General features: G+C 41.8%; 1 protein-coding gene across 3 annotated transcripts in view; it reads right to left on the reverse strand.

Annotated features, from left to right (window-relative positions):
• Positions 1-1,048: 1,048 nt before the first annotated feature.
• tln2b (talin 2b) overlaps positions 1,049-27,266 on the reverse strand; it is a 94,527-nt gene continuing 68,309 nt past the window's right edge. Inside the window, exons 27-57 of one of the 3 annotated variants that reach the window (XM_085282174.1) lie at positions 26,433-26,641; positions 25,872-25,991; positions 25,507-25,704; positions 23,987-24,126; positions 23,371-23,464; positions 22,831-22,920; positions 22,593-22,715; positions 21,353-21,496; positions 20,967-21,128; positions 20,678-20,818; positions 19,803-19,984; positions 18,897-19,029; positions 18,678-18,779; positions 18,392-18,562; positions 17,536-17,682; positions 16,357-16,458; positions 16,109-16,228; positions 15,292-15,438; positions 14,223-14,389; positions 13,688-13,871; positions 13,208-13,333; positions 11,588-11,704; positions 10,950-11,135; positions 10,384-10,491; positions 9,535-9,640; positions 8,122-8,246; positions 5,619-5,744; positions 5,461-5,523; positions 5,178-5,360; positions 4,971-5,096; positions 1,049-3,235 (exon numbers count right to left, since the gene is read on the reverse strand). In XM_085282174.1, the coding sequence (XP_085138300.1) occupies positions 3,107-3,235; positions 4,971-5,096; positions 5,178-5,360; positions 5,461-5,523; positions 5,619-5,744; positions 8,122-8,246; positions 9,535-9,640; positions 10,384-10,491; positions 10,950-11,135; positions 11,588-11,704; positions 13,208-13,333; positions 13,688-13,871; positions 14,223-14,389; positions 15,292-15,438; positions 16,109-16,228; positions 16,357-16,458; positions 17,536-17,682; positions 18,392-18,562; positions 18,678-18,779; positions 18,897-19,029; positions 19,803-19,984; positions 20,678-20,818; positions 20,967-21,128; positions 21,353-21,496; positions 22,593-22,715; positions 22,831-22,920; positions 23,371-23,464; positions 23,987-24,126; positions 25,507-25,704; positions 25,872-25,991; positions 26,433-26,641 (4,271 nt within the window). In that variant the 3' untranslated portion in view covers positions 1,049-3,106. Of the gene's footprint in view, positions 3,236-4,970; positions 5,097-5,177; positions 5,361-5,460; positions 5,524-5,618; positions 5,745-8,121; positions 8,247-9,534; positions 9,641-10,383; positions 10,492-10,949; positions 11,136-11,587; positions 11,705-13,207; positions 13,334-13,687; positions 13,872-14,222; positions 14,390-15,291; positions 15,439-16,108; positions 16,229-16,356; positions 16,459-17,535; positions 17,683-18,391; positions 18,563-18,677; positions 18,780-18,896; positions 19,030-19,802; positions 19,985-20,677; positions 20,819-20,942; positions 21,129-21,352; positions 21,497-22,592; positions 22,716-22,830; positions 22,921-23,370; positions 23,465-23,986; positions 24,127-25,506; positions 25,705-25,871; positions 25,992-26,432; positions 26,642-27,266 lie in introns of all 3 variants that reach the window. The other 2 variants (XM_085282173.1, XM_085282172.1) reach the window with 2 other exon arrangements.

A 27,266-nucleotide genomic window follows, 5' to 3' on the forward strand; every position in this document is an offset into this window, starting at 1 on the left:
CTAAACATATCTTGCATCTTCTTTCCTTTACGCGCCGTTTGTTTAATATGCAACGTGCCAAGTGACTAAAAAAGACAGAGCGCTTAAGAAAAAGCCACACACTGAAAAGGTAAAAGGGTGTGGGTTAAAATACCCCTTTTTGTGTTTTGCAGAAGAAAACCATAAATGCAGCTTAACTCATGGCAAAATTATTAAGTGCAGGTCAATAGCAGGAAGGAATTGAACGGTTTCTCTATTAACTCGTAAATTTGCTGAGTTTTTCCAAAGTTCACCAAAAAACAAACAAAACAAAACAAAAATCTTTTTGGTCTCAGGCACTGGAGGGGAGAGGGTGAGTAGTAGATGGGTACTCGCTCTTAAACACATGGCTTCAGTTTCCCCTCTTCACTGTGGCCTTGCCTTGCATGAGACCAAAACATTCAAACTACCAAATATGGTGTTCATTAGAAGGACAGTGTGCTGTGCTGGCCACCTTTAACCATACTTTGCACACTATGCCCACATTTTCTTCTAGCACAGAAGGATCAGCTTTAGTACGAAATAAGCAATGTATCACCCGAGAAGAAAAAAAGGTCAAGTTCACTCTCCTGATTGACTAATTCTTCAAACATGAGGCTTATAAAGGCTGTAGCTGTGGAACAGTAACCCAGAGTATAAAAATACTGTGAACTCTCATTATTGACCAAAATATCTAAGTGGGGATTGTTGCATATTTCAAGGTCTGGCCTGTAAAGCAAGGAGAAAAAAATGCATCCACAATGTCCATATTTGGTCTGGCTAACTTTGCCAGTCCTTCCACTTGAACATCCTCTGACCTCCTGATTCAGCTATGAAGGATAAATGCTGACATCTTCTGGCAAGAATGCAGGATGAGTTATTCGACTGGACATCTTTTATCTTGAGGTTTCAAAAAATAATATATATGTATATAGATATATTAAAGAGTAGACATACTTTTGCCTGATTTTGGTCTCCTTATCTGGGGTCAGAGTAGTAGTAGAGCTGCAGGGGACACTATTTCACATGAAAAACAAAAGCAACAATCATCTTAATGTTACCGGTTGTCTGAAAGCTTTATTTGTGGTGAATACAAAAAATACTTTTGTGACCAGATAAATATCATACATACAGCATCAAATCAGAAAACAAACAGATTCTGTTAAAGAAAGCACAACACGTATTCATAAACAGAGCTAATAACTTTTTCTATTTTCCATTAATACTTTGACAAATCGGTCAGACAATATATTTCAGGGTAATTCTTACATTTACTGATAGAAACTTAATTCTTATAGTGGTTAGACAATGAAACATTTAAGAGGGACTTGGCATAATGAATTTAAACAATTTCTCAACTTCATACACAAATTGCCACATGCTCATTGAATGCAGTCTAGCGTTAGTCTTTAAATCCTAATGTATCCACAGATGCCCTTTTATATCAGCATTAGAACACTGTCAGCAGGTAGGCCACCAGCCAAGGCATTGTACTGTATGGCAAAGGGCTTTTTTTTTTTTTAAATTAAGACCCCAATAGGGAATAGACTGGCATAATGCTTTGATCCAGAGAGGACAAGGCTCAGGCTCCCACCCAACCTGGTTTTCAGCTGCTCGTAGGGCAGACTCAAGTAAGGCACTAGTACAAAAAATAAAAAATAAAAATGCAGACCAGACACTGACGCGGACAGATGGTGGAGCTGAATGCTGAAAATTTGAAATACATTATATATTAATAAAGGAAAAGAAAATCAGTTTTCTCAGAGTGTGATGCCATTTCCTTCTAGTTTGTTAAGCAAATGTCCTCCATTCAATATAATGGGAGCTTTAAATTCAGTGCATAAAGTTATGAGCCACTTTATAGCACAGTGTGTGCTCATTTCATTCAAGAGCCTAGAGTTCAATATGATTGCACACTCTTCCAAACAATAACAGCGCAGACTCGTATTATCTTTCTCAAATATTCAGTGTAAAGTATTGCTATAGACAGACCATCTGAAGTGAAATGACTTTAGCAGGACAGGGGCAGTGACTGCGTGTACGTAGAATAAAAGCACTGGCGACACCCAAAGAGAATCTGGCCAGTGTAAATGGAGAAGGAATTAAAAACACAAAGACGAGCGAGAACAAACATGACAAAAAATGTAAACAAGTATTCCTTACACAAGCGTGTGTGGGAAGAACTGTGAGCGGGGGGGGATGGGGGGGGGGATGGGTTACATCAAATGACATAATGTACAAGCAGCAAGACATATTTGGTCACATATCATCCAGATACTCTGAATACCACAGATTATACCTATATAAGAAAGTGGTCAAGAATAAACATCTTTATAGCTAGTGATGGCCAGTGGTCATGTTATATTATCATTTAGAGACTCTCATCGTTTGGCATCAAGCAGAACAACATAGTTTAATCATAATCATTGATTTTTCTCTTTTCAAGATTTGCTAGTTTAACAGCAAACCACGTGTTCACATTTTTTTTTAGTAAAATACAAGTGTCTTTTACTCTATACTACTCTATTGGTTAGTAGCTTCGCTGATATGTTTAGACATTATGGTGCATGCAAGCCAGTGGTGAAATGAGACGTGAGAAATCTTCCTGCCTTTCTATTAATACTTTGTATACCTGGAATACAAACTGTGGACCCTTAGATTGAATTTGCCGGTTACATCGATATCACCAGTTCCTTTCTATTTGTTTTAAACCTCAAACACTTTTGAGAACATTCAGTGATTATACGAGATTTCTTTGATTCATGATTGTAACAGTCAGTAATGCTCATGATGCAGTAACACCCACAAATTAATGACACGTTTATCGTACGACTTAAACTTTCTCAACTTGCTTATAGGAACAGCTTTCTTCATATTAAAGTCTGAATGTCAATGCCATTCACTGACAAATACATACACGCACACACACAGCCACATACACACAGAAATACACCGAGCACAGGCACTTGTTTTATCACCAAACAGGCCTGCTTCAAGTGCTATATTGTCCTTGGTTTTATGAGAGTTGAAATAGCCAATACTTGACTGGCACCTCCCCGTGACAAGAAGGTCTCGTCAGCGCAGCGCACGTCCCCATCCGCTGCGTCCGTCAGCCTTCGTCCTCCCTCAGTTCGCTGGGCAGGAACTTGTACTGCTGCTGTCTGATCTGAGCCAGCTTCTTCCGAGCTTCCTCCAGCTCTCGCTCCTTCCTCAGCATCTCCTCCTGAGCCGCAATGATCTGAGGAAAATGAGAACAATTGACAGAAGATTCACCACTACTATGCCTGTGGATAGGCTGACATGATAAACCCTTGCTGCCATGTCCCGAGCACAGAACATGGCAGAACACCAAGACTTTCATTATGTAGATAGAAATATAAATTTAAACAGTACGAAATATATTTTGCTAGAAACTTTATGGCAAACTGAGCTGATTGTACTCAAATATCAATGAAGCTGTCAGACAGCTTCATTGATAATTGAGTTTGTCAGATTTACATATCTAATAAAACCTCATCATCTTCTTCCTAGCGTTTGTCCTGCATGGCAGGGTCCGCTTTGCGGCAAATCCGTCTCCATTTGGCACGACTGAGGACGTCTTCTGGGGCGGCATTGACGATCTTCATGTCTTCCTTTATTCTATCCATCCACCGTTTCGTCAGCCTGCCACGGGGTCGCTGGCCACCGGGTTCAAGCCTCATTGCCGTTTTCGCCACTGAGCTGTCGTCTGAGCGTAATATGTGTCCGTACCACCGTAGCTGTGCCTTGCGCATTTTCACCGTGATTGGTGCAATGCCGAGCCGCTTTCTGACGTCTTCATTCTTGACTTGGTCCCAACACGTGAGGCCTAGACACCACCTGAGCATTCGCATTTCCATTGTGTGCAGGGCCTGTTCGTGGTTGGCAGTGGCTGGCCAGCACTCCGATCCATACAGGGAAACCGGGACTACAGTCTTGTAAATTTTCGCCTTGAGATGGTCTGGCATTCGACGGTTGCATAGCACACCCGTCACTTGACGCCACTTCATCCATGCGGCATTGAGACTCGCTCGCACATCCAGAAGGATATCCCCGTCGCCACTGATCATTATCTAATAAAACCTCAGCAAACCATAAAATAGGTAACTGACTGTAACTACGTTATAAATATATACATAAAATTGAAAATATACGAGTGACATTTTTGTGAAGAATCAAAACGTGTTAACTACTTAGACCAGGGGTGTTGAACTCGAGGGCCGGTGTCCTGAAACTTTTAAATGTGTCCCTGCTGCAACACACCTGAATAAAATCCGTAGGCCATTAGCAAGAACTGACTGCATGGTGAGATGGGAACCTTAAATAAATGTACTTTCTGAAAAAATGTACTTGTAAAAGTACTTTTGTTGCATCATGTTAATTCATTCATGAGCTGCTGTAACATGAATCAAATGGCTGAATTGCCACCTCAGCATGCAGTCAAGTTCTATAAAGCTTTGCCAATGACCTACTAATTTTATCCAGGTGTGTTGCAGCAGGGACACATGTTTTTCAGCACACTGGCCCATGAGGACTGGATGTTCACCCTGTACCAATGTGAACAAACCAGAATAAAAAAAAGCAACCGATGAACTTAAAACTTTTTGATGTCTTTTGAATACAGTACTCAGCAGTGACAGGTGACAGGCTGAAGTCCAGCTGGGGTGCAGCACTAATTTGGGAAACCAGTCACGGCCACAGAAAGTACTGTTATTTGTTTCTGCCGGAAGAGAAATACACTAAAGGCTTTCAAAAGATATTCAGCTGTGGGTGCCTTGCAAACCTGGTAAACAAGTGAGAAACAAAACTGACGGGCTTCTCATCTACAGCAGCTCTCAGCGATTTCAGAAAAACAACTGTGGCATTTTGGCATATTGGCAAGAAAAGGGCACATCACAGAGAAGTAGTGATTTCTCTTCTAGCCCTCAAACATTTTTTCTTTCCAGGATTCTTACCTGAGCTATGCCTCCAACAAACTTGGTCTTCACCACAACGCTGTCATCCTCAGTCTTGTCAAATGCTGCTTTCTGAGCCGCCTTGACTAGATTGTCCGATGCTCGCTTCACAGCATTACCAGCCACCTTTTTAGTGACATCCCCAAAATTAGTACATGTGCAATAAACGTTTCCAGGGACGAATTAAAAAGTGTGTTTCAGTACTACCTGTAGTCTCCTCATGGCTTCTGAATCCTGGTCTGCCTTCACCTTGCAGGCCACCAGCAGCTGAGCTGTCGAGGCTGCAACCTGCTTGGCTGAAGAGATGAGCTTCTCTTCACTGGCGTGGCCCTGCACTGAAGCATTAGCTGCCTCACACAGATTACTGGTGGCTGCTGCTACCATACGTGCCTGCAGCATTGAAGAAATATGCATGTAACAAGTTGGCTTTATTTAAAGTCTCATTTGGTGTTATAGAAGGAAGGTTTTAGAATAATTCACAGCGACTTACAGCTGATATGAGACCCTGTGACCACTGGCCATCGTCGACTGCATTGGCTTGATTGGATCCCACCTGAGGTAGAGTTTGGGGGAGAAATTCAGATGTTGCACTGTGTTACTACAGAGTACTTTACAAGTGCCTAAGGTTTGCAGATTGTGTAGACTGACCTTGCCCTGTGCCACCAGTTCTCTCTGAGCTGCAGATGCAGATTTAACAAGAGCGCTAGTTGCTGCAGCAATGGACTTTGCTGCTTCTAAGATCTGCTCCTCAAAATCCAGCGTCTCATCTGCCTGCTGGAAGGTAAACCACATAGCTTACATTTAAAGTGAATTTAATTAGTTAAAGACATCATCACCTTTGCATCTACACTCCTGGGAGACGCATCTGTGGCATGTAGAGGACTAATTAAAATACAGAGTACAATCCTAATTTAAAAACAATTTCACAAAAACAATTTTTATTTTTACAACGTGTCTTGGCCAAGCTCGGATCCTCCACAGTCCGTCCAATCAAAACCTGCTTCACACTCTTGCACATTCACACCCGTATATGGAGACTGCCAAAGCTTTGATAATTGTGGTGTTTTCTTCTATTACAATTTACTTATATACTGGCAAATACTGCTCATAAATCCTTTGTGTTATTAGACGAATGGTGCTATAACCTCAGTGCTGATACTAAGAGCTCAAAGCCATGGTAAAGCACAAGTTTGTGAGAAACTGCTTCATTTTTCAAACCTAGAAATTTTAATCTGTTCTCTATACACATCTTTATAGATGACTAAACTTAATGTGTTGTGTAACCCAGCACCAAGAATCTCATAATACTGTGCCAACTTGGAATAATTGTGCCCACAAATTATTTTAGAACCTTACATTCAAGAGTGTTAAAAAGCTTTATAAATACATTAGAATGGCTTAAAAATACAGTATATCCAAACTAAACACTCTGCCTTGTACTACTTTCTAAAACCTTCAGAATTAAAGAAAAAAACAACACGTTGTCCTCAATTGCATCTTTGTCCTGATAATGGAACATAAGCAGTACTGCTTAAGTTTTAGCGTTACACAAAGTGGCAGCAGATATGTGATATGATAATTCCAGTCATTACACCAAAGTAAACAAGAGGCATCAGTTCAAGAACATTCAACAAATGGCCATCTCTGCAACATCAGTCAACAGCATGCAGTTGATCACAGACCTCGATAAACACATAAGGCACACGCGGCTGGAGACAGGGCGGGACACTGTAGGAATATGTTTGATATATAGTTGGACTGAATAACAACCTAATATATCAAACATATCAGACAGAGCCCTGCAGAGAAGGCTTCCAGGTCTACAATGGCTTGAGGGGTAGGGAGCAAGGAAGCATGCTTGGGGGGCAGGAGAGCCCTCCCTCCTTTTGGATGGGAGGGATGAAGGAGCAGAAAGGAAGGGAGGGGGGGGAGACGAGGAAGAATTCAAGCAGTTTTAAACAAATAACCTAAACATCTGTTTGAACCCATGTGTTTTTTTAAGAGACATTAGGCCTGCTTTGTGATATTAAAAAAAAAAATAGCTCGTACAGTTCACCGTCTTGCTTCACATCCCCATAAAATCTGTATCTCAGACCTGGGATTTAGTTTTGTCCTGTAAGCTACATGAGCACAAATGACAGGACAGCACAGCTACAAATGTATATATATATATAAATAAAAATAAATTGCTCACAGGACAGATTAGTTCAGGACCTTTTAAATACTAAAGCTTCCTCTTAGATCACTAGAGGGAGACACTGACATCAAAAAGAGGAAGCGCCTTTCACCCACTAATCCCCTTTCATAAACACAAAGGTCATCATAAATGCAGTCTGCAGCTCTGGAATTGTAGTACAAAGCAGAGCATTATAGAGTCTTCATAAAAGCTGATGTATTATAAATATAGAGATTTTGAAATCACACACAGACAGAGGTTTGAACTGATAGAAAAGGGGAAAAGCACTAGAGGCACAAAAAGCAAGACCACATAGATCTAACTATCCAGTCTCCAGAGACAGACACAATCATGCAGAGCACACCTCAAACCACAATCCTGTATTGCATACAAAACACGAGTAATTTGACTTCACAAAAGCACAGTTATCTGCTTGTTAAGGGCTAAAGTCGCTCTGTTTTTTTAGGCAATACCGCAATGTGTGTGTGGGGGAAGGTGAACAACAGGCTGAGAAAACCTCCCTGTTTCGTTTAGAAATGACGAACACTGCAAAGAAACAAAAGGAAATGTGTCCAATAAGGCAGAGAACCTCTTTCACAAAGGGTCACAACAGTTCATCGCACTTTTGAACTCCCTTCCAAAATAAGCTTGAAGACCCAGCTGTGTAATTGCGTCTCTTGGCAGCGCAACTCAAAATAAAGTCTCAAACTACCTTTGAAGAAAGTCGTACAAGTTAGATCACTGGACCGAGTTGTCTGAGTCAACACGGCATGTGTAACAGAATAATTTTTATCCTTTTATGATCCCATGTTTGCAGCTCGGTTAATAGAAAGAAAACGAAAAAAAGAAAGACTCCACTTCAAAGCCGGTGTCACCTTTTCCTGCCTACACCCCACATTGTCTCCCTGCTGATTAATGGCAAAAACCTGTGCGTGGGTTTGCGTGGGTGGAAAAGGTTGAGAGGGGCACTTTTACCTTGGGCTTGGCCCTGGGTTTCAGCTGCTCTAGTTTCTTGGCTGCAGCTTCAATGGATGCTGCTGCTCCGAGCAGCTCAGTCTCAGCGATGACAGTGGGGTCCTCGGGGTCCACGCACTCTGATCCTGGAAGAGATCAAAACGTAGCCAAACAGTGATTATTGCAGTAGTTTTTGAACAGACTTTCAAAAAAGTACAAGAAAAAAGTGATGGTATAATTTTAAGTAAGAAATAGCCCTGCTTTGCTTCAAACAAATGTTCCTATTCACACGCAGGATGCCTTGTATGTCTTAAATCTGAGCTTTCTATACATTCCCACAAACTGTTTGCAGTATGACAGTAATGTCTGAAAAGTGATTAAGCTGGCTAAAATTAGACGAAATGCACACTTGATGGATCGTTGTTTTTTTGGACGTTTTTAAGTGCCCATAAAATGTAGCCGTTTTTGAACAGCTTGGTAAAGCAGATGGAACGATGTTTTCATAGATTATCTCGAGCTCTGGGGAAATCTGTTCTGCACCCCCACCCTACCCCGAAACCATCTACTCTCTACCCCCTTCTGACTGCATGAAAGGTGATCTGGAGGAACAAAACAGACCGTATCCCACTTACCTCCGTCTGAGGCAGCAAGGAAAGAGCAGGGAGGAGAGAGAGGGAGAGAACACATGGGACATTAGAGAGGTGAAGTGGATAGCCCCGCTGTGTCTCAGGCAGTACGCTGAAATCAAATTCTCATCCAAACACAATCTATTACTCCTGTCAGATGGAGCATTGCAACATCTAGAGAAAAAAAACACTCCTCTAATATGTTTGTGTCATAACCATCCTACAGAGCTTAATTTGAAAGACAGCACGGTAATCACTCTTTGGTGTGATTTCAATATTCTAAAGTGATTCTCGTGACCCATCTTTATCAGGGTGTGCACACACACACACACACACAGGTTTGGGAGCTTGACTAGCACCATGATATTCACGCACAAGAGGATTAGGGCTCCTTTGACTAATCTCTGCCATCTCCACAATCCTGTCATGTTTTTTTTTTACATTTTATCTGATTGAGTTGGCTCCTAGGGGAAATTCCCCTCCTTGAAAAATGTATTATCCAGTTTTCACTTTAGGGTTTTACACCAAGTGTACCTACAGTCATTTATAAAACAAAAGCGTTCAGTCAAAACTTTATGGTTATCACCCATACCTTCATAAAATGAATGTGTCCTTTTCAAAATACTGTTTAGAGAAACAGTATTTAGAGAAACACTTGAAAAGTTAAGCATGCACAACTTTTATGTGCATCCGTAAAATCCTGACATCAGTCAGGATGGGGTCACTCGTAAGTAAAGACTATCAAGCTATTCTTTTTTTGTGTGTTCTGTGAGAGCGTGTGTGTCATCAGCTGTGCGTCTGGACTCACCTTTCATGGCCTCGGCGATCTGGACGAGCTCCGTCACACACGCTGCCACATGCTTCGAGTGCACAGCCAGCTGCTGCTTCTGCTCTGGTGTGGGCTTCTGCAGCACCTGAAAACACAAGAGCCAAACATGTGCAAAGGCACACACACACACACACACACACACACACACACACACACACACACACACACACACACACACACACACACACACACACACAAGAAGCGAAGCAAAGGTAAACACAAGGTAAAAGATTAGTCAGAGATAATTCTTTACAAAACAAATCTGTTCATTTTTAATCTTTCTTGATTACATGTTAAGAATTCAGAGTATAATTTATAATTAACTTGCTGAAAGACACTAACCTATGTTGCAGAATGTAAAAGTTGAGGATCCGTTTTTGTTACTTGAGCAACTATTTCTGTAACTAAGTTATATATTGTGGATTTTAAAGTCCTTCGTGTGCCTGATGTCTTGCCAGACTCGGTATGATGTGCCCATTAATTATGCAAACGAGATCCGTAATTATGATACTTAATGCATTAACTGGCAATTTGTCTCACATGGACACACTTGTCTTCACGCAGTCTTCATGCAGTAATTTTTGCAACAAAGCAATTTCATCATAATGAGTTGCTAATTTCTATGCAAATATATTCAACAACAGAAAAAATAAACAAAAATCAAAATCAGATTTTCTAAAGGCTTGCATAGCGGCCTAACACAATTTTTGCGTTTTATCCTATGAGGAAGTCTGAGACTTTTTTATCAGTGCAGGGTGAGTGCAAGAGGCCAGGAGATGCACACAAAATCACTTGTATCCTTTATTTATGAGACTACTTCTTTCCAACCTGCAAGACTTGCTCCAGAAGGTTGATGTATCCGGTGGTGCACTCAGAGCCATATTGCAGGGCTTTACTCCTCTGTTCCTCACTGACTTCAGGGTGATATGCTGCTTGCTGCAAGGGTAAGAAAACAATACAGGAGAACAGGAGATTTAGGATAGGACACTGAAATTGTTCCCATAGGAAAGGTAACATTTAACACGAGTGCAAATGCGCTGCGTGGGGTCAGGGAGAGCATATTGAGAGAGCATTTTGCACATTACATAGTTCCAATTACAGATAAAATTCAAAGCTACCAGAAAATCAAGTCTTCAGTCACTGTTGTGCTTTGATTTTTAAAACCACAGCCTGCAATGTTTGTACATGGTTTTATTTTTGTCTTTTTACAAGCGCCCTGCTGTTTGCTGAAGGACGTCCTGAGTGATGCTTCGCTGCATGACTTTGAAAAGTGACTGAGTCATTAGCAGTGGGAGCAGACATACAGTAGACTAGCCTCTGTAATATCTGCTCTCCCTGGCAGCCTGGTGCTGTCTGCGTGAGGTCTGCTTTGGTCGAGCAGTGTGGATTAGCACCTTGCAGGTAGTCAGCATATCGGAGATGGCTTTGCGGCTCAGGTTGGCAGTGGCGATCACATCCTCCTGCTGAGCAGAGTTGCCTGCGGCCACTGCCTTGGCTGTTGCTATGGTGATGCCCTTTGTCATGCGGGTGAACTCCTCAGGTGAAGTGGACTTTTCTGGGACGTCCTTGGACTGGAACACCTGACACGATGATGAGCCACAAGCACAGGTTGATATAGCCATGGAGCTCAGATATGATAATACACGAGTGCACGTGAATGTTGTAGAGCAGTTATAGACTTAAATGGACAGAAAATATTGACATAGAAACCAGAATAATTAGAATGTAAGGTCATCTGATAAGAATTAGCAGTTTATTCAAGGGAAAAAAACAGTCTTAAAATCTTCCTTCCTCACTCACATCTGCTACCCAGACCCTGATAAGTGTTGTGGGAAACCTGCAGGAGTTAAGAAGGAATCAGGAGGAAAAGAACTGGCCATAACAAAAGAACACAGAACAAAAAGCTTCTCTGTCCCCTGAATTATAGATACAGATATCTTCCTTGAGATCTTTTTTCCAGAAAAGCAGGGTCTCAACATTTTGACTCCAAATAAATCATAAAGAAGACCTTTGACCTGTCAGGTGCGCTTACCGTCAGCTCCTGCTTGATGCACTCAATGGCGGCTTCAAGTGCCCTCGTCCCACGGGTGGCTTCATCCTCTACTGCCTTCACTGTTTTGAGGAGCGACGTCACGTTGGTGACCATGACCTGTCAAATAAGGAGCGCAACGATGAGACCTATAGACAAACCAGGAGGTGGAGCTCTTTCTCCTCAATGGCAAAACATATTACATTATCATTGCTTTTCTCTTCAGTGATTCTTATACAGAGAAAATGGTGTTGAGGGTGCTTATCTAATGGAGATCAAGACGGAGTGGTGCATTTCAAATTAAAATACAGGATTATTAAATACTGGTAATGTAGTTTATTTACTGTCACAGATGTGGAAAAAAAGCGATTAAAATTTCACTGACTCATGGCGACACATTCTGCTCTGTCTGTGCTGTATTCAAGCAAAGTGTGCATTATGTGCTTGGGAATTTGAGAAACGCCACCAGGGGTTTGGAAGGGTCCCATTTGGAGGTCACCATATGTTGGATGAACTGAAACAATCTGTCAACATGAGGTTGTCCATGGGTGGGCCCCAATTCAGTTTATATGAGAAAACAACCCCCATTTGGACCAGAAGTTTATTTTCTAAACCAGGGGTAGGCAACTCCAGGCCTCGAGTGCCGGTGTCCTGCAGGTTTTAGATCGCACCCTGGGTTAACACACCTGAATCAAATGATTAGTTCATTACCAGGCCTCTGGAGAACTTCAAGAAATGCTGAGGAGTCATTTAGCCCTTTAAATCAGCTGTGATGGATCATGGACACATCTAAAACCTGCAGGACACCAGCACTCGAGGCCTGGAGTTGCCTACCCCTGTTCTAAACCATTGTTTCCAGACCAAATATTTAAAAAATTTCACCCGTTCCATTGTTGCTGGATGCCTGTTGGGTGTTTTAGATATTTAATACCCTTAAAAGAAACAGTAATAGGGGATGCATAAATTATAAATTAGACCAACAAAACCTCAGCTAACTGATTCAACTGATTAGTGTTGATTACTGATTTTATCTGTATTTGTATCCTCTTCATACATAGAAAAGCCATCCATCAGCTGTATTAATATAATTTATTTTTGATCCCTTTTGCAATATGCACACCACATTAGATGTGCACCACCATCTTCACTGTATTTTTACATTTTATGACACTGTGAATCTTCTACATTGTGCCTGTGTCTTCCTTCCACTGATATTAAAGCCGGTACAAAAACCCTGCATTACTGTAGTTCCAGCAGTGACAATGCAGAACATCTTGTTATAGTTTTCAGTAAAGCACACAGTCCCCTCCCTCTCTCTCCTGCATAGAAAGTGATGGCTCAAGTCCCACAGATACGACAAATCTTACACATCCTGATAACAGCTGTCATATCCTCCTTGCAAAAAACAGCTTCACGCTGCATTGCAACCACATATATCAAACTAGAGCAACAATGCAAGGAGAAAATTTATAAATACATATCTACATGGAGCATCCTCTCTGTGAGCGAGACTCAGCTGAACAATAAATTAAAGATACGCGCCACAAAAAAAAGAAAGAAAGAAAAAAAAAAATCACTGCACAGCTAAACAGATATGACAGTTTGAGTGGTTTATTTCCTCACCTTGGCAGCACTCTTCAGCTGATACATGGAGGGGTCGTCAGCTGGTTTGCCTGCAGCACATTTGGTGGCACCAATGAGTTCGGCCAGAGCCTTGGCCACATCCCGCACCGCGTTTATCAGAACCACCTGGGGGGATAGAGCTGGAATCAATACAGCACAATGGTCAAAGTAAAGGTTTATCAGTTGAGCCCTAGGGAGAGGATTTACCACTGCAGTCCTTATCACTCCCACCTTGTCATGATACTTCAGACTTAGTGGAGGGTAGAGATAGAGACATATACACAGGGGAAGGAAGAGACCATGTTTATCAGATCAAACTGCAATTATATAGAAAAATCTTACATACTTACTACTATCTACAAGAAAGATAGTAGATGACTAACAATAGAGTACCATATTATGATGACTGCTGAATTAGAAAAGTGCTTTCTGGAGATAAATATATACTTTTTTAACCACTCTATTTCAGATTCTGATTACCTGTGTCTCTGGGTCCTCAGAGCCCATACTGGTTGCTCCCAGTTTGACCACTTCTGTGAGCTGAGTGATGGTCTTTGCTGAAGACTGGGCAGCCTGGGCCAGTTTCTCCTGGGTTGACGCTGCCCCAGCAACCAGCAGCTTGGTGTCTTCCACTAGTGCCTTGGCTGTCTTCAAGATGCTTTCCCTAAAGGATGGGACACATTGTGACACAATCTGCTCCAAAGTCACACTTAACAGCGATAGGAAAGGAAGCCATGACTGCTTTCTGAGCAAAACTACTGCACATTATGTGAAATGCAGGTCAGTATTTAGCTTTATTGGCAGCTGCATTTCTTTCAAGTGAGTCATCAAAACAAGACTGAGGCTCAAGTGTATGGAGAACAGTGTAAGTGCAGCAACTTAAAGATATAACTCCCATGTGCCGCGAATCTGTAAATCCATTTCACATTTTTAACATCTGAAATGGGACTTTATGGTAACAGGAGGTTTAGAGTTTTGGTCTTTGTCTGAATGTCTTGCTTGTGTCTCATCGCACCTGTGGTCTGCAAAGGACTCTTCATTCTCAGGGTTAAGTGTTCCAGCTGAGGCGAACATGATGGTGGTGTCCAGGTCAGCAATAATTCCAGAAACTGCGCCTGCTGCAGTGATACAGGCCTGAGTGCCTTTGTTTCCTGCTTGTAGGGCTGAAAGTACCAAGGACACCTGGAACATGCATGTGTTACAATAGTTAGACAGCAAGGTCCCTTAAACATCTTGTTAGAAGGCGTAAAACAGCTAAAAGTTAACCTTGTTGATATATTGTGCCGGTTTAATGATTGTACAGCAGGTGTTTTCTGAGACTTTTATAAGTGAAATGAGTTACCCTGCAAATGTTCAGAAACATCTGGAAGATATAGATTAAACAAGGAAGCTGGGAATAAGAGGAATGGGCCCCACTAAACGTTAAATCAGAGTCTGCTATTCATTCACATTAAGTCAGTGAGCCTAATGCTGCAAGTCACACAACTCCCTCGAAGACTCGTGTCTGCTCATCACTCATAAACAAATGGAGGGCCCTGAGGTGTGCATTTCAACAAGGCACAAGCTTCACATATCAACAAGTGTGAGAGCACAAATTATTCAAGACTGATATGAGCGCCGAATCAAATCATTTCCTTGGAGTGAAGACAAAATGTGTGAGCAGCATGGCTAGAAGCTGCCAGGGTCACAGCGTGGAGACATTAATATTGTCAACTGCACAGTGTGAGGGTGGTCAGAAGAACATGGCCTCATGAGTGCTACAATAATACAGTGAGGCGACGCTAAAATTTGATTCATTTAATCTTTTTTTCTACAAAATGTAAGATTAAAATAATAATAATAATAATAAATTATTGTATTATTATATATTACTGCACAAGCTTATCTTCTTTATAGCTTTATGTGATTAGCTATAATTAAAGAATACAGCTATAACACTGAGCAATGATTTAACCATTTTGTAAAATGCTAAAACTGAATTCATGTTTCATGTTACATAGATGAGATTTTGAAAGTCAAAATAATGTGGAAAATTAGCTTTTTCCCCTGAATGAGCCGTTTAGGTTTCTATCCATATCGCTTACCTTCTCTGTGACTGCACGGGCGCACTCGATGAGCTCCCGTTTGGAGAAGCTGTCAGTAGGGCTGAGCTGCAGGGCTCCAGCCTTCTGGACCAGGTAAATACAGCCATGGCCCAATTCTTGCACCCGCGTCTTTATCTGGAAGCCAACCTGAAAGCATAACCAGGCATCAGCTTCACTGCAGCCATCTCATTTGTGTCATTATACTACACAATAATCTCCTTAACTGGCATCTCTCTTATCGAGCGGGTGGGTGATAAATGATTTCAAGCACCCTCAGAGAGGGAATGCTGGCACTACACCTTTAATTTCCAGACTGCAATTCATGGGTGGGTGGTACTTCATTACAAGCATCACTATAGGCTTTTAGACTTGTAGAGGCAAAATGTCGCTATGGTAACCAGCAGTCTGTTATATACAAGATATTGATAAGAGCGGTGTGCTTATTAGTGCAATATTTCCACACATTGCTGTCCTCTGGACAACAGAGAAAAGCTTCAAGTCAAGAGTCCGTGGGTGCTGCGAGAGACTGATGCTGGAGGGTTACATTTCTGTTTGATCTCACATTGCTGGTGCAGCCTTGAGGAAGAGGCGTCATATCAAAGAACACCAAACATCTGCTCTGATCAGTGTGTGAGCAAATACATCCGGAAGCATTTTGGTGTAAAATGCAGACCTATGCTGATAACTCAGTCTGACATTTCTGCAGCACAATTGCTAAAAGATGCAATGAATAATGATTTTTTTTTTTTCCATACAGGAGTGTAACGTTCCCCCCACATCCTCCACAAAAAAGAAAAAAGAAAAAAAGTGTTCTCACCTCCTCTGGCTCTGCAGTGGCTGCAGCAAGGTATCCTTGGTGTGCCAGCTGTCCGTAGTCCACCGTCACCTGAGAGGCAAGGCCACCGAGCTCTTCGGGGCAGGTTACCGACTTAGTCATCTGCGAGAATATGCATCAACTGATTAATGTTCCTTCAGCACTATTGTCAAACATTGGCATTGAAGATTTAATGTAAATACTGCAGACGTGAGTTACGCATGAATATTGTAATGCATTTGCATGCTCACCATCTCCTGTGCTGTGATGGCAATGGCCTTAGAAAATTTGACCATGGTGGTTTGGTAGTCTACAAAGGAACCCTCGGGTTCAGGGGGTGTTCCTTCAGCCAGCTGTAAAGATTAAACGGTAGCTACAGATTTGGTTTAAGGTATATACATAAACAAATATTCACAAATATGAATTAGAAAATCAATAACCTAATTTCGCTTAATAATGAACAATACAGAGTTAGTTTTATTCTGCATCATTTGAAAATCCTTTAAGTGTATCTTGCTTTGTCCATTGATGCAGGTTCCAGAAAGAAATGGAAAATTTTTGCACACCAGACAGATCAGGCTGATCATTAAATATGTAAGGATGATATGCTATCTGCCTTTTTCAGATGCATTTGTGCTCTGAGTCCAAAGAGAGAGCGCTGAGTGTTTTATTTTTTCAGCTGGAGAATGTCCAGTGAATTAGTAAATATGTTGGTTGCAGTGCATTGACAAAGTCAATAAATCTTAGATAGACAAAATACTTGTAATGTCCTGGATGTCAGATTACACCAAAACAGTATACAATTTTTATTCTTTACTTCACATGTGAAGGATACATATGAAATTTCCTACAATTCCTACAAAAGTCTACAATGAATAGATTAAAAGTGCTGTGCTGAATTTGCTAATTCCAACCTTATTTCTTTCCCCTGAAGCAGATACAACCCCATTTGTTTCACAGTTACGTGTCAAATGATATATTTTTTTAAATGTATACATTTATTAAGCCGTTTCCACTTTGTGTTCTTCACGGATATTCCATTTTCTAGATAACATGCACATTCTAATTAAAAGTGTAAAAGGCACAAGAAGGGAAAAAATAGGTGTTTGCTGAACTGGGCCAAGTGCTTTACATCTGAGTTTGCACATGTCGCTGTCAGTTACTAACTAGACTGTCAACACACATGTCCTCTAGCAATATGACTGAAAACTAACATCACCAGTGGGCTGTGGATTTTAAAACGTGCCATCTTCTGGACTAATAAGAGTCATAGACAAGCACACTCTTTCAGAACACCCACTGTGGCTTTGAGAGAAAGCTCATTCTGCTTTCAGACAAGTCGGGGGTCAAGTGGCAACTTGAAATCCACTCAAAGTACCCAAGAAACATTCTCTTGAAACTGAATGACGACAACAACAATCTTTACTCACCCTGCCCATAGCCTCAGCGATGGACTCTACCATACCCCCAACCATGCCGCCCTCGCTCGCTGCCTCATTCAGAGTCACCATGATGTCGTCAACAGCCTCCTTCATCAGCTGGGCTGCTTCATTGATGGCATCGTGTGTGTGGGATGCCTGAGGACACGGGCAGCTGATTAACGTTACTGTGACGCCATCTCGGTTTAGCCAGGAGGTAATTCATCAGCTTGACAACAGCTCTACAGTGCACCTCAAGCTAGTAAGAACTCAGTGTCCAACTAGAGGACGTGTCACCAGGCTGGTTCCTTTCTGATTTAAGAACAGACATCATCCCTGCTGGCTAATAATTCAAACTTAGTCTAGTTTGTACAATTGTAAATCTATATCTCAGAATGTAGCCATAAAAATAAAATTATAAAAGCCTGGGGTAGCCAGACAATCTGATAAGAAAAAAAAAGCTTCTAAGGAGCTCATTTCAATGTTTTATGGCTGTAATGATGGCAGCAGAGTTTGAGTAAAAGCACAATCATTTCAGAATGGGATTAGAAGTTGTGCAATGAACAGGTTTTAAAAAAATCACTTAAATCTTAAAATCAATTCCAGCACTAATATAGAAAACTTAAAAAGAACTCCTGAGGCTTTGTTCTGCTCAGTTTGATAATACAAATGGTTTATAGCTGAAAGAATTAGAGAAACTGTGAAAGAAGGGATTCATTAATGTGCAACAATGAATGGACTGACAACGATGGACAAAGATGTTCCATTATTTTTGAAACTCGTTGTTTTCCATTCCATTACAGCTCATCTCTGAAGTCAGGCAAAACACAGCATCGACACGAATAGTAAAATTGACTCTGTGCACTACCTTTGGGTTTCCCCCGCCTTCCTTGGCAGCATAAAGCATCTGCAGGGCGGACTCAGCAAGCGTCTTGGTCTGGTCCAGGATGGTCATCTGCTGCTGATGGTCATGCAGCTTAGAGGCCAGGCCCACCGATGCCATAATGAGTGGCTCAAAGTAACTGGCCAGCTGGGTTACCTGAGACAAAGCATTTAGGACAGTAGTCAGAGAAAAGTTGAACCAAAACATACAAAACTGTGTGTTTGCCTCCTAAATTCAGAGGGAATGAAGAGATACACTGTCAGACTAGCACCTTGTGTCCTAGTTGGGCAGCTTCGCCTCGGGCAGCTGTAAAGACTGGATCAATGAGATGACCAATCTCCTGTACCGAGGATGTCAGCTGCTCCTGGAGTGCCTGGTGAGTTACAACAGCAGAGAATTACAGTAAAAGTCTCAACAGAAAGACTACAGATCTCATTAAGTTCCTCTTCCCTCTCACACAGGATACAGCTGATGGGGGATTTGAACTCACTTCCATGGAGATATCATCTCTGCAGGGTAGGGTCTGGCCAACCGCTGCTAGTGAAGCTTGCTCAATGTCCCGGATACACTTATTGATGTTATCAATGGAGTAATCACACTCCCTCTGTCCCGGTGCCTTGTCCCTGTCACCAGAAATAATGGGAAAAAAAGAGACAAATGTCTCCACCTTAATGTGCAAATAAATATATAATAAGAAAATCTGGAGATTTGAGTTGTAAGAAAAATGATGCTCATATCTACCCATAGCAGATTAGCTTAGATAAATATAAACAGTGAAAACAAGGAAAAGAAGCTTGCTTGGTTAAAAAAAATAAAGATCAAAAAATGAAAAAATATATATTCACCTAAAGCCCTAAAGCTCACAAATGAATCTGTAATGCAATCTGTAATCTTGCAGTCATATTATTACCATGGGCTTTACCAGGCAATCAGCACATAGTCACAATGGTCTGCCTAGCTAATCAGCCACTGGCTTGAAACTCATTTTTGTTATGCAGGCATGAGAACGCCATCATTTTTCATTCAGCTCCCGAGAGAAAGTGGCAACACGTTTCCTTCAAATGCTTGAATACTCGAAAAATACTGACAGTCAAGGTTAAATGTTAATGTCTGTTAATTGTAGGTCTTAGTTGCTGTGAGAGCTGATAGGACACCACATAATGAAATGTGTTTCAGATCCACCGTAGCGAGCCCCACCGTTCGCTAATCTATTACTAAGCAGTGGGGAACTCAGTAGCTATATACTAATGCAGCAATTTCCTGCTTAGCTGAAAAGATGTCACAAAAAAGTCCTCCAATATGAGAATTTATTTTCTCTCACTGCAAGGAAACCTTTCTAAACTTTGAAGACATGGCTGCAGAGACAGATATGATCACAGGCGGGATTAACACAAACCTAATAGAGGTGATGAGACTCTTGATGGAGTCAGAAACTGTCCTGGAGTGGCCGGCTAGTATGGACCAGGTGGGGGGATCTTTGGGGTTAAGGACCAGTGAGCGGGCTGTTTCTAGAAGGTAAGTGGAGCTATCGAGCATGGAGCGGGCTGAACGCACAATGGGCTCCTGTGCTGCTGAGCCCTGTGGAAATGAAAAGATTAGTGTAGGAGAAACAACGGCCCAGGTAACAGCTCGACAGTGAAGAGCTAGCTATACTGGTCTGACAGCTGTTAATATTCCTTGACTACCTGAGCGAGATCAAAGGTGCAATCAAAGGGAGGGATGAGATTAGACAGGCAGCTTTACACAGACTCACGAAGAAACACCTTCAGTCTTTATGATACGAGCAAACCCCCCCTTGACAATTAGATTAACAAGCTGAAGATTAGAGCAGCTGTGCTAAGAGAAAGTGCCGTTAAACACTGCCCTCCAACAGATTACAGCCATAAAGCTTTTAGAGGACTATGCGCAAACTATTGCACTCAGATTGAACAAAAAATACATCCTTCTTTTTGAGCCTTTCCTTGACAATAACAAAAGGACCTCAATTCAATTTCCTCTCCTGCTCACAGCACAAACCTTTGCTTGTTGGCTCAAGTAAAAGGCAGTTTTTAAGCAAACTGAATACACAAGTCACAAACACTCGTTTAATCTCACTGAAAAGCGCAATATCTTCTGTAGGATGAACTGAACATTTCACTGCTCCTAAAAAAAACAGTCACAGATCTCATTTGTGTTGTTGAAAAGATTTTTATTAACTTTCCGTCATTTAACTAGAAAAGGTGAAGGACATTTTAAAGGAGCATTATAAACAAGCATCAACTGAACGAATACCTCATTGCTGATCTGAGCTGGAATGCTTGCAAAATCGGGGTTGTTGGCAAAGGTCGTCAGGTTTTCCACAGCCTCGAGGAGCGGGGCTGTAGCAACGCGGCACCTGTTTCTATTCTCTTCGGAAAAATCCCCATCCAAGGCCTGAAATAAGACAGTCATGAATATTTGTTCATTTGGCTGTTTTTGTAAGTGTGTAACTACTTATACACACATCTGTATCTTCTCACTTGACGAAAAAGATATCTGTAACAAATTTACACTCAACGTTTTGATCAGTTGGAGAGTTGACCTTGATGGTTTTGACGAGGTTGGCTGTGGTGTTGGCCACCTCTTTGGCTGACTGGACAAACTGTCTCCTAGCCACTGGGTTGGAAGTTTTAGAAGAGGCCAGGCGACAGGCGTTACAGAGAGCCGAGGTGTGCTTGGCTACAATTGTTGCTGCAGACAAGACCTTATGAACAAATGAACCAAAACCATTAACAAAGAGGAACAGCTGTATAAAATAAAATTAGGTAAGGCATGGGGGCATTGATTCTTTAAACACAGAGGTCAGGTTTATTCTTAAAAACTGTATTTAATTAAAGAGATATGACAGAATTAACAGCAAGTTATTAAAGACTACTCAGTCTCCATATGCCAGGGGACTAATGTTCTGCAGCCTTTAATGGATCTTACCTGTGAGGGACTGCTGGCAGGATCCACTAAGTTCTGACAAGCCATCTGTATAGCTTGGTGGGCTCGTGCAAACTGAATGGGATCCACCAGCCCCTCGTGGCCTGACTGACTACTGGGATCAGAAACGCCTACAAGATAAGAGGCCTGTGGAGTAGAAAACAAAAGCGTGTTATGTGCTCCCAGTTACACTGGATACCCCCCAAACACAAAGGGACACAAAGGGGAATACAGAGCAGGCCGTGGCCAAGGCTGCTACACCCACTCCATAGGAATGGGGTCCACATCTTATGAGTCTGTGGTTGGGACACCAAGAGCTGATAAATGTTGAACAACCATTGTCCATGAAAACCATCAAGAGAACCTGCACAAACACTGAAATTCTCTACGCCAACAACAATGCGAGTGCTTATATCTATGACTGAGTGGACAAGAGCTTCACACCAAAACCCAAAACAACACAAAACCCACACAAAACAACAAAGACAATGACTCTGTGTGGCCACCAACCGAGCACAACAGAAAGGACTGGATGTCCCACAATCATCTGACATTTTCTGTGGAACACACAAGAAGATGACCCCACTCCTCTGCATTTCAAGTAGTGATCCAATGTTAGATGTGTGATTCTGTATGGGGTAACACCTTAAATAACCAGGCTGAAGCTCGGTTAATAAAGAGGGAGCAAAAGCTAAGAAAGCCAGATCTTAAATGATCCCGGCCAAGTGCTCCCAGTTGTACTACTTAACCCCACCTACTAGGAACCTGCAAGACAACACAGAAGGACAACCAGGGGAAAACCCAGCAGTGCAAGGCCAAGGAAGAGATCCGTTACATCATTCATAGCTGTTGATTCACAAGGCTAATACCTCCACTGTTCTTAGACTGGTGCAGATCGATCCAATAGGACATCACACAAAGTTGGTACTAGTCAGCTGGCAGGGTGAAGATTGTTTAATGTCTGTTCTGAGTATGTCAGATATTTGCACCTCTGTTGGGTATCGACTAGAAGGGTTCAGGGCAGCAGTTCATGCGTGAAAGTGATTTCCACCTTGTGAAGATGTCTCAATTTCCTTTTACGCCGTATGTCTTGGGCTATGTCAACCTTAAAAATTGATAGCAATTTGCTTTTTTAAACAAAGTGTGTGTTTAATTCTAGGTATCTAAAAATAAAGAGAAAAAGGGAAGGCGAGCGCAGAAGCAGGGTAAGTCAGAGCGAGTTAGTATGGCGCTGTGATCTCACCTGTCCTGCAGCCTCTGTCAGCCCACACAGAGCTTTGGACGCCAAGCCCACGCTCTCCCCGAAGGCCACCACATCACCTGTCTTACAGTGCTGAGAAATGCCTGCCATTGACTCCCCTAGGACCTGAGGCACATGAAAATGGAGAAAATGTGGACAAATTAGCTCTTCAGCTGCCTACCATGTAAAATATTTGACAGTTAGTATACATAGTGCACTCAGTTATTTTATACGCCTGTACTTTTGAATTCTCCATGACGCTCTCGATGCAATCAAAGTAGGAGAGCTCGTTGACAGGCTCACTGGGGTTATCCAGCAGACCTCTGACAGCCTGAATACAGACGGAGACACAACAACTTAAACTACAATATTGCATTTCTACGTTGATATCCTTGGAAATTTATCAGCTACTTAATTCAGACCTGAGGCTAACATTATAATTATAAATTGATCTGTGCAGAGATAAATCATCATAATCAAGGCCTTAAATGAACAATATTAATATCATTTAAAACTATTCATAGTATAATCATCGTTAGGCTTCAGAATGTAAAAATGCTCCTGTTATATTAGTGTTGCTAATGCAGCTACTGCACTATTGTTCTGAATGTATTATCCAGCTATAAAACATGGCTATATAGGAGGAATCTAATGGAAAATAGTGGGAAACCATGAGAAAAAAAATACAAAACTCATAAACTTTATTTAAAAAACATGAAATGCAGGCATGCATAGAAACCAGAAAATGTCTGTGTGGTATCCTATATGTGAGGAAAGCTACCTCCAACTCCCTCAAGGCGTTGTCACACTCCTTTTGTCCTGCTGCTTGCTGTGTACAGAGCGTTATCAGCTGGTTAATACTCTCTGTCACCGCCCTGAAACACACAGGCAGCCACACAGCCTCTTTAGCTCTCACATGTGTCCTCTGCATGCACGCACAGGCTGGCTTCACTCACACATGCTTTTAGCCCCCCTATTCAAGCACGGCACTGCCGGCTTCTCGCTGCGATTGGATAACACAGCTCACAGGAGTGCCGAGATTGTCTCGAGTTTGTGTTCAGCCTTGCTGAGCACAGACAGGCTCAAGCCAAGGCTTCCATCTTCCTAATTAGACAGAGAGAAGTCAGTCAGGCCTAAAGCCCTGCGGGACCAGCTGCTTGGCTTCTCTCCACTAAGGGGAGGATACGTACTCCCCCTAGCAATGCCGAACAGACACGCTGTAGGAGCGGCATACAGATGTAGTAAGAAGCTGTTTTCTATAGCTATCATTACTTGCTACGGATCTTGAGCCAGGATTCACATGATATATACTACTGAGCTGTTCACCTCACTGGCAAATACAACATAGCATTCAGAAAATTTGACACATTTCAGGTACTGCTTGAGTTTTATCGCACCTTGCTGCCACAGCTAGGAGATTCTTAGCATTGGCTGCACCTGGATCCACAGACAGAGACTTGGCAGCCAGTAGCAGCTTACTGGATGCCATGGAGATGTTCTTCAGATTACCGATGACTTGGATCTGGTCATCCTTACTCTGTACATGCAAGGAAGAAGAAAAATTCAGGTGAATTTTGTTTTTGATGGTTTCAAATCTGTATTAAATGTTGTGTTACAATTATTAAACAGTATTGGTTAGAGTGTTCTACTTTACAGTAATGGCTATCCTCTTTTGTCACATAACAGGTATTTTTGAGTCTTTGATTGTCAAATTTATGTAATGTTTGTTTTTTAGTCAAATTAATATTGTGTGTATAAGTGACAATTATCGATTAATAATTTGTATGCAATATTATTGTGTTCCAAGTTTATTATATCAAAAAGCCTAACTCTAATTTTTGTTGTCACGGCTAAAAACTGCTGTTCTGATTAAAGAAGTAATGCACTTATATGAGCCTTTGTGGGTTTGACTTTAGTCTCATAAATTCCCCACAAAATTGAATTTTCTCCTGAAACTCAGAGTACCCAAGACCGTTAGGCTATTTCATGTGGGAAAGATTTCCGACAACGGTGCGCGCGCCTCCTTTCACAGAGCAGCACAAACCGGCTCTAACCAGAATAAAAGAGAAGCAGGAGCCTCCGGTGTAGAAAAGAACAAGGGGACAAGTTAATCAGAGTCTCTAGACTTTGAAACCGACACCTCATGGGTCCTCAACTGGCAGCTTCATTAAACGGTATCCACAAAAATCTATTTCAGCGCCAAAAGTGAAGAGGTGATTCCAAGATGCTGGCCTTGAAGGCATGGTTACAAAGAAAAAGCTTATATCTGAGACTATACACTAAAATGAGCCATTTGTGGCAGAAAAACACAAACGTTATCAGGGGAATCTGAAAAAAAAAAAAAGTTGTGGACAAACAAAATAAACATCTGAGGTGTTTAATTCCATGCAGACATGTTGAAGAAATGCGATAGCTGTTGTAAAGTAAGAGATTAGTACAGGTTAATTATGCAAATTATGCAACATACCTAGTTCGCCTTTATTCTGTTTACCATGGAATGACCAGCACAGTCTGGGTGGTGAGCGATCAGTTTGATAGTATTCTACTTAGACAGGAGTCAGGACCTACAAACCAGTCCAAGCTGTGGGAGTATCTTCAGGACACATGAGATAAAATTTCCCATGTGTACTAGTGTACATCCTCTTCAGTGTCTGATATTTAGAATTTTGAATGAATGAGCAAAATATTCAGAACAAGAACATCACACAAAGCATCTGAATACTTTAGAGCTCTTTGGAGGAATTAGCGTGACTAACTGAATGCAATAGCTTTTGGTTAGTAAAGTAATGCAAAGATGCACTCTGCATTTGAAGCTTTTGAGTTTACTTGATAAAAGCTTTAAATGAACTGCTGGCACTGGATCACTATTAAACTGTGTCACTGGAGCATGAAGTCTTTGTATGGTCATGAAACCTACCTGGGTGTGTCCTGCCATCTCAATGCCAGCATCCAGGAACTCATCAAAGTCTTGGCTAAACTTCCCTGAGGCTGCAGCCAGCTGGCTGCTTCTTCCACGAGAGGAGTGGACGACCTCGCCTGCGGAGTGGTTGAGTTCAGCTGCTGTGTGGTTCAGATCAGACTGAGCCTCTTGGAATGTCTTACTGCAGGGAGGGAGCTTCAAAGACAAGACATGCACATTAGGCCACACTTTGGAATATTAAAACTGCAGGCAAAAGGAAATATTCTGTTTGGGGATAAAGGGTCGATATATAAATACTCTCATGTCATTATGCAAACATAAAAGGCAAGAAATCCCTAAGAAAAAGCTTAAGCAACACTCACGAAGTCCACTAGTAGCTTCTTGCTGGCCTCGCCTATGCTCCTGAGGGCCATGTCAACATCCTTCTGGCCTGGCAGGCAATTCACACAATTATTAAGGGAGTGCGAAACAGCTTTGGCCACCTGCAACACAGTACAACATCTGTCAATGGTCCGTCATTAGTCATTCTAAAAATGTGCTACACAACAAAGCCCCAGAGCAAAGCTATATGTGGAGAAATATCTCAAATGCAAATTGGGCTCACGGCAGTGCACAATAATCCGTGTCACTAATTTATGCTGCTGTCACAGATATATGCCAAACAATATGTTTATCCCCTGAAGGGCTGCAGGAGAATGAACAATTTTACTCCAGCAAAACCTCTCCTGAGAGAGGGAAACCAGCCGAGAAATGCATAGCAGACAGGAAAAAAAGAGCAACACTTAGTAGAGGGGACGACTCTAATGGGAAAATCTTTACAAATCAGTAGATGAGGGAGACAGGGGCCATCAGTGCTCCTCAATCAATCAGTCTATCAGATCTATCAGATCTATCTATCTATCTGCTAATAAGTGGTATGCTACCTGTGCCAGTCTCTGCTGACTCTCAGCATCACCAGGATGAACCAGGGCCTGATGTGCTTCATGGATGAGCATGGCTGAGCCCTCCATCACACACTGGGCTGAGTCCAGCATGGCAGCTGCAGCCTGAGGCTCCTTGGTGCTGGCTGCCACACCTCGAGCGGCTTGAGCTAATGTCCTCAGAGCCTGTGCTGTTTCCCTAGCAGCAACACCTGTGAAAAATGAGTGACGATTTAGCAAATACATTAATTCCAGTGTCGCATTTCAGCAGCCCTGTTTAAGCAGTACTAACTGAGAGCTATGTGTATTTCTTGTCTTTACTAAAACTGTAATGACATTGTGCAAGTCAACAAGCAGGATTTCGCAGCACCACACTGTGAAAAAAAGAAAAAAAAATCATTATACTCAAATAACTTCATTGTTTAAATAAATCACTTAATATGATAAATAAAGCCTCACACTGGAGGTCCCCTCAGCTTATTACACATAGAACTGGGGAAAAAAAAGAAAAAGCTGCAAATTGCATAAAATTGCATTAACCAGCAGAGTGGAGCCATTTGCTGATGGAATGTTAAATCCAGTGAAAAAAAAAGATTAATGAGTAGAGAGCAGCACCCTGGGCCACAGCATGAAGTACTGCCTCGGAGCACTCATTGTTATAAATGTTATTCTTTATCCGTCTTCATCTCAATTCCACTGAGATCCCCGTTTGAGCCAAAACTGACGGCAAAGCAGTGAAGCCATGTTGGATTCCCGGGGTTCGGTTCAAGGCGGTAATGACAGCACAAATAAAATAACATCTTTAGCTTGGTTTATCCTCAAGACTGACACTCGGCA

Source organism: Mchenga conophoros, linkage group LG7, assembly GCF_057382185.1.
Source record: "Mchenga conophoros isolate Kocher_MC1m ecotype Shallow Benthic linkage group LG7, M_conophoros_male_GT1.1, whole genome shotgun sequence".
Classification (NCBI taxonomy): Eukaryota; Metazoa; Chordata; class Actinopteri; order Cichliformes; family Cichlidae; genus Mchenga; species Mchenga conophoros.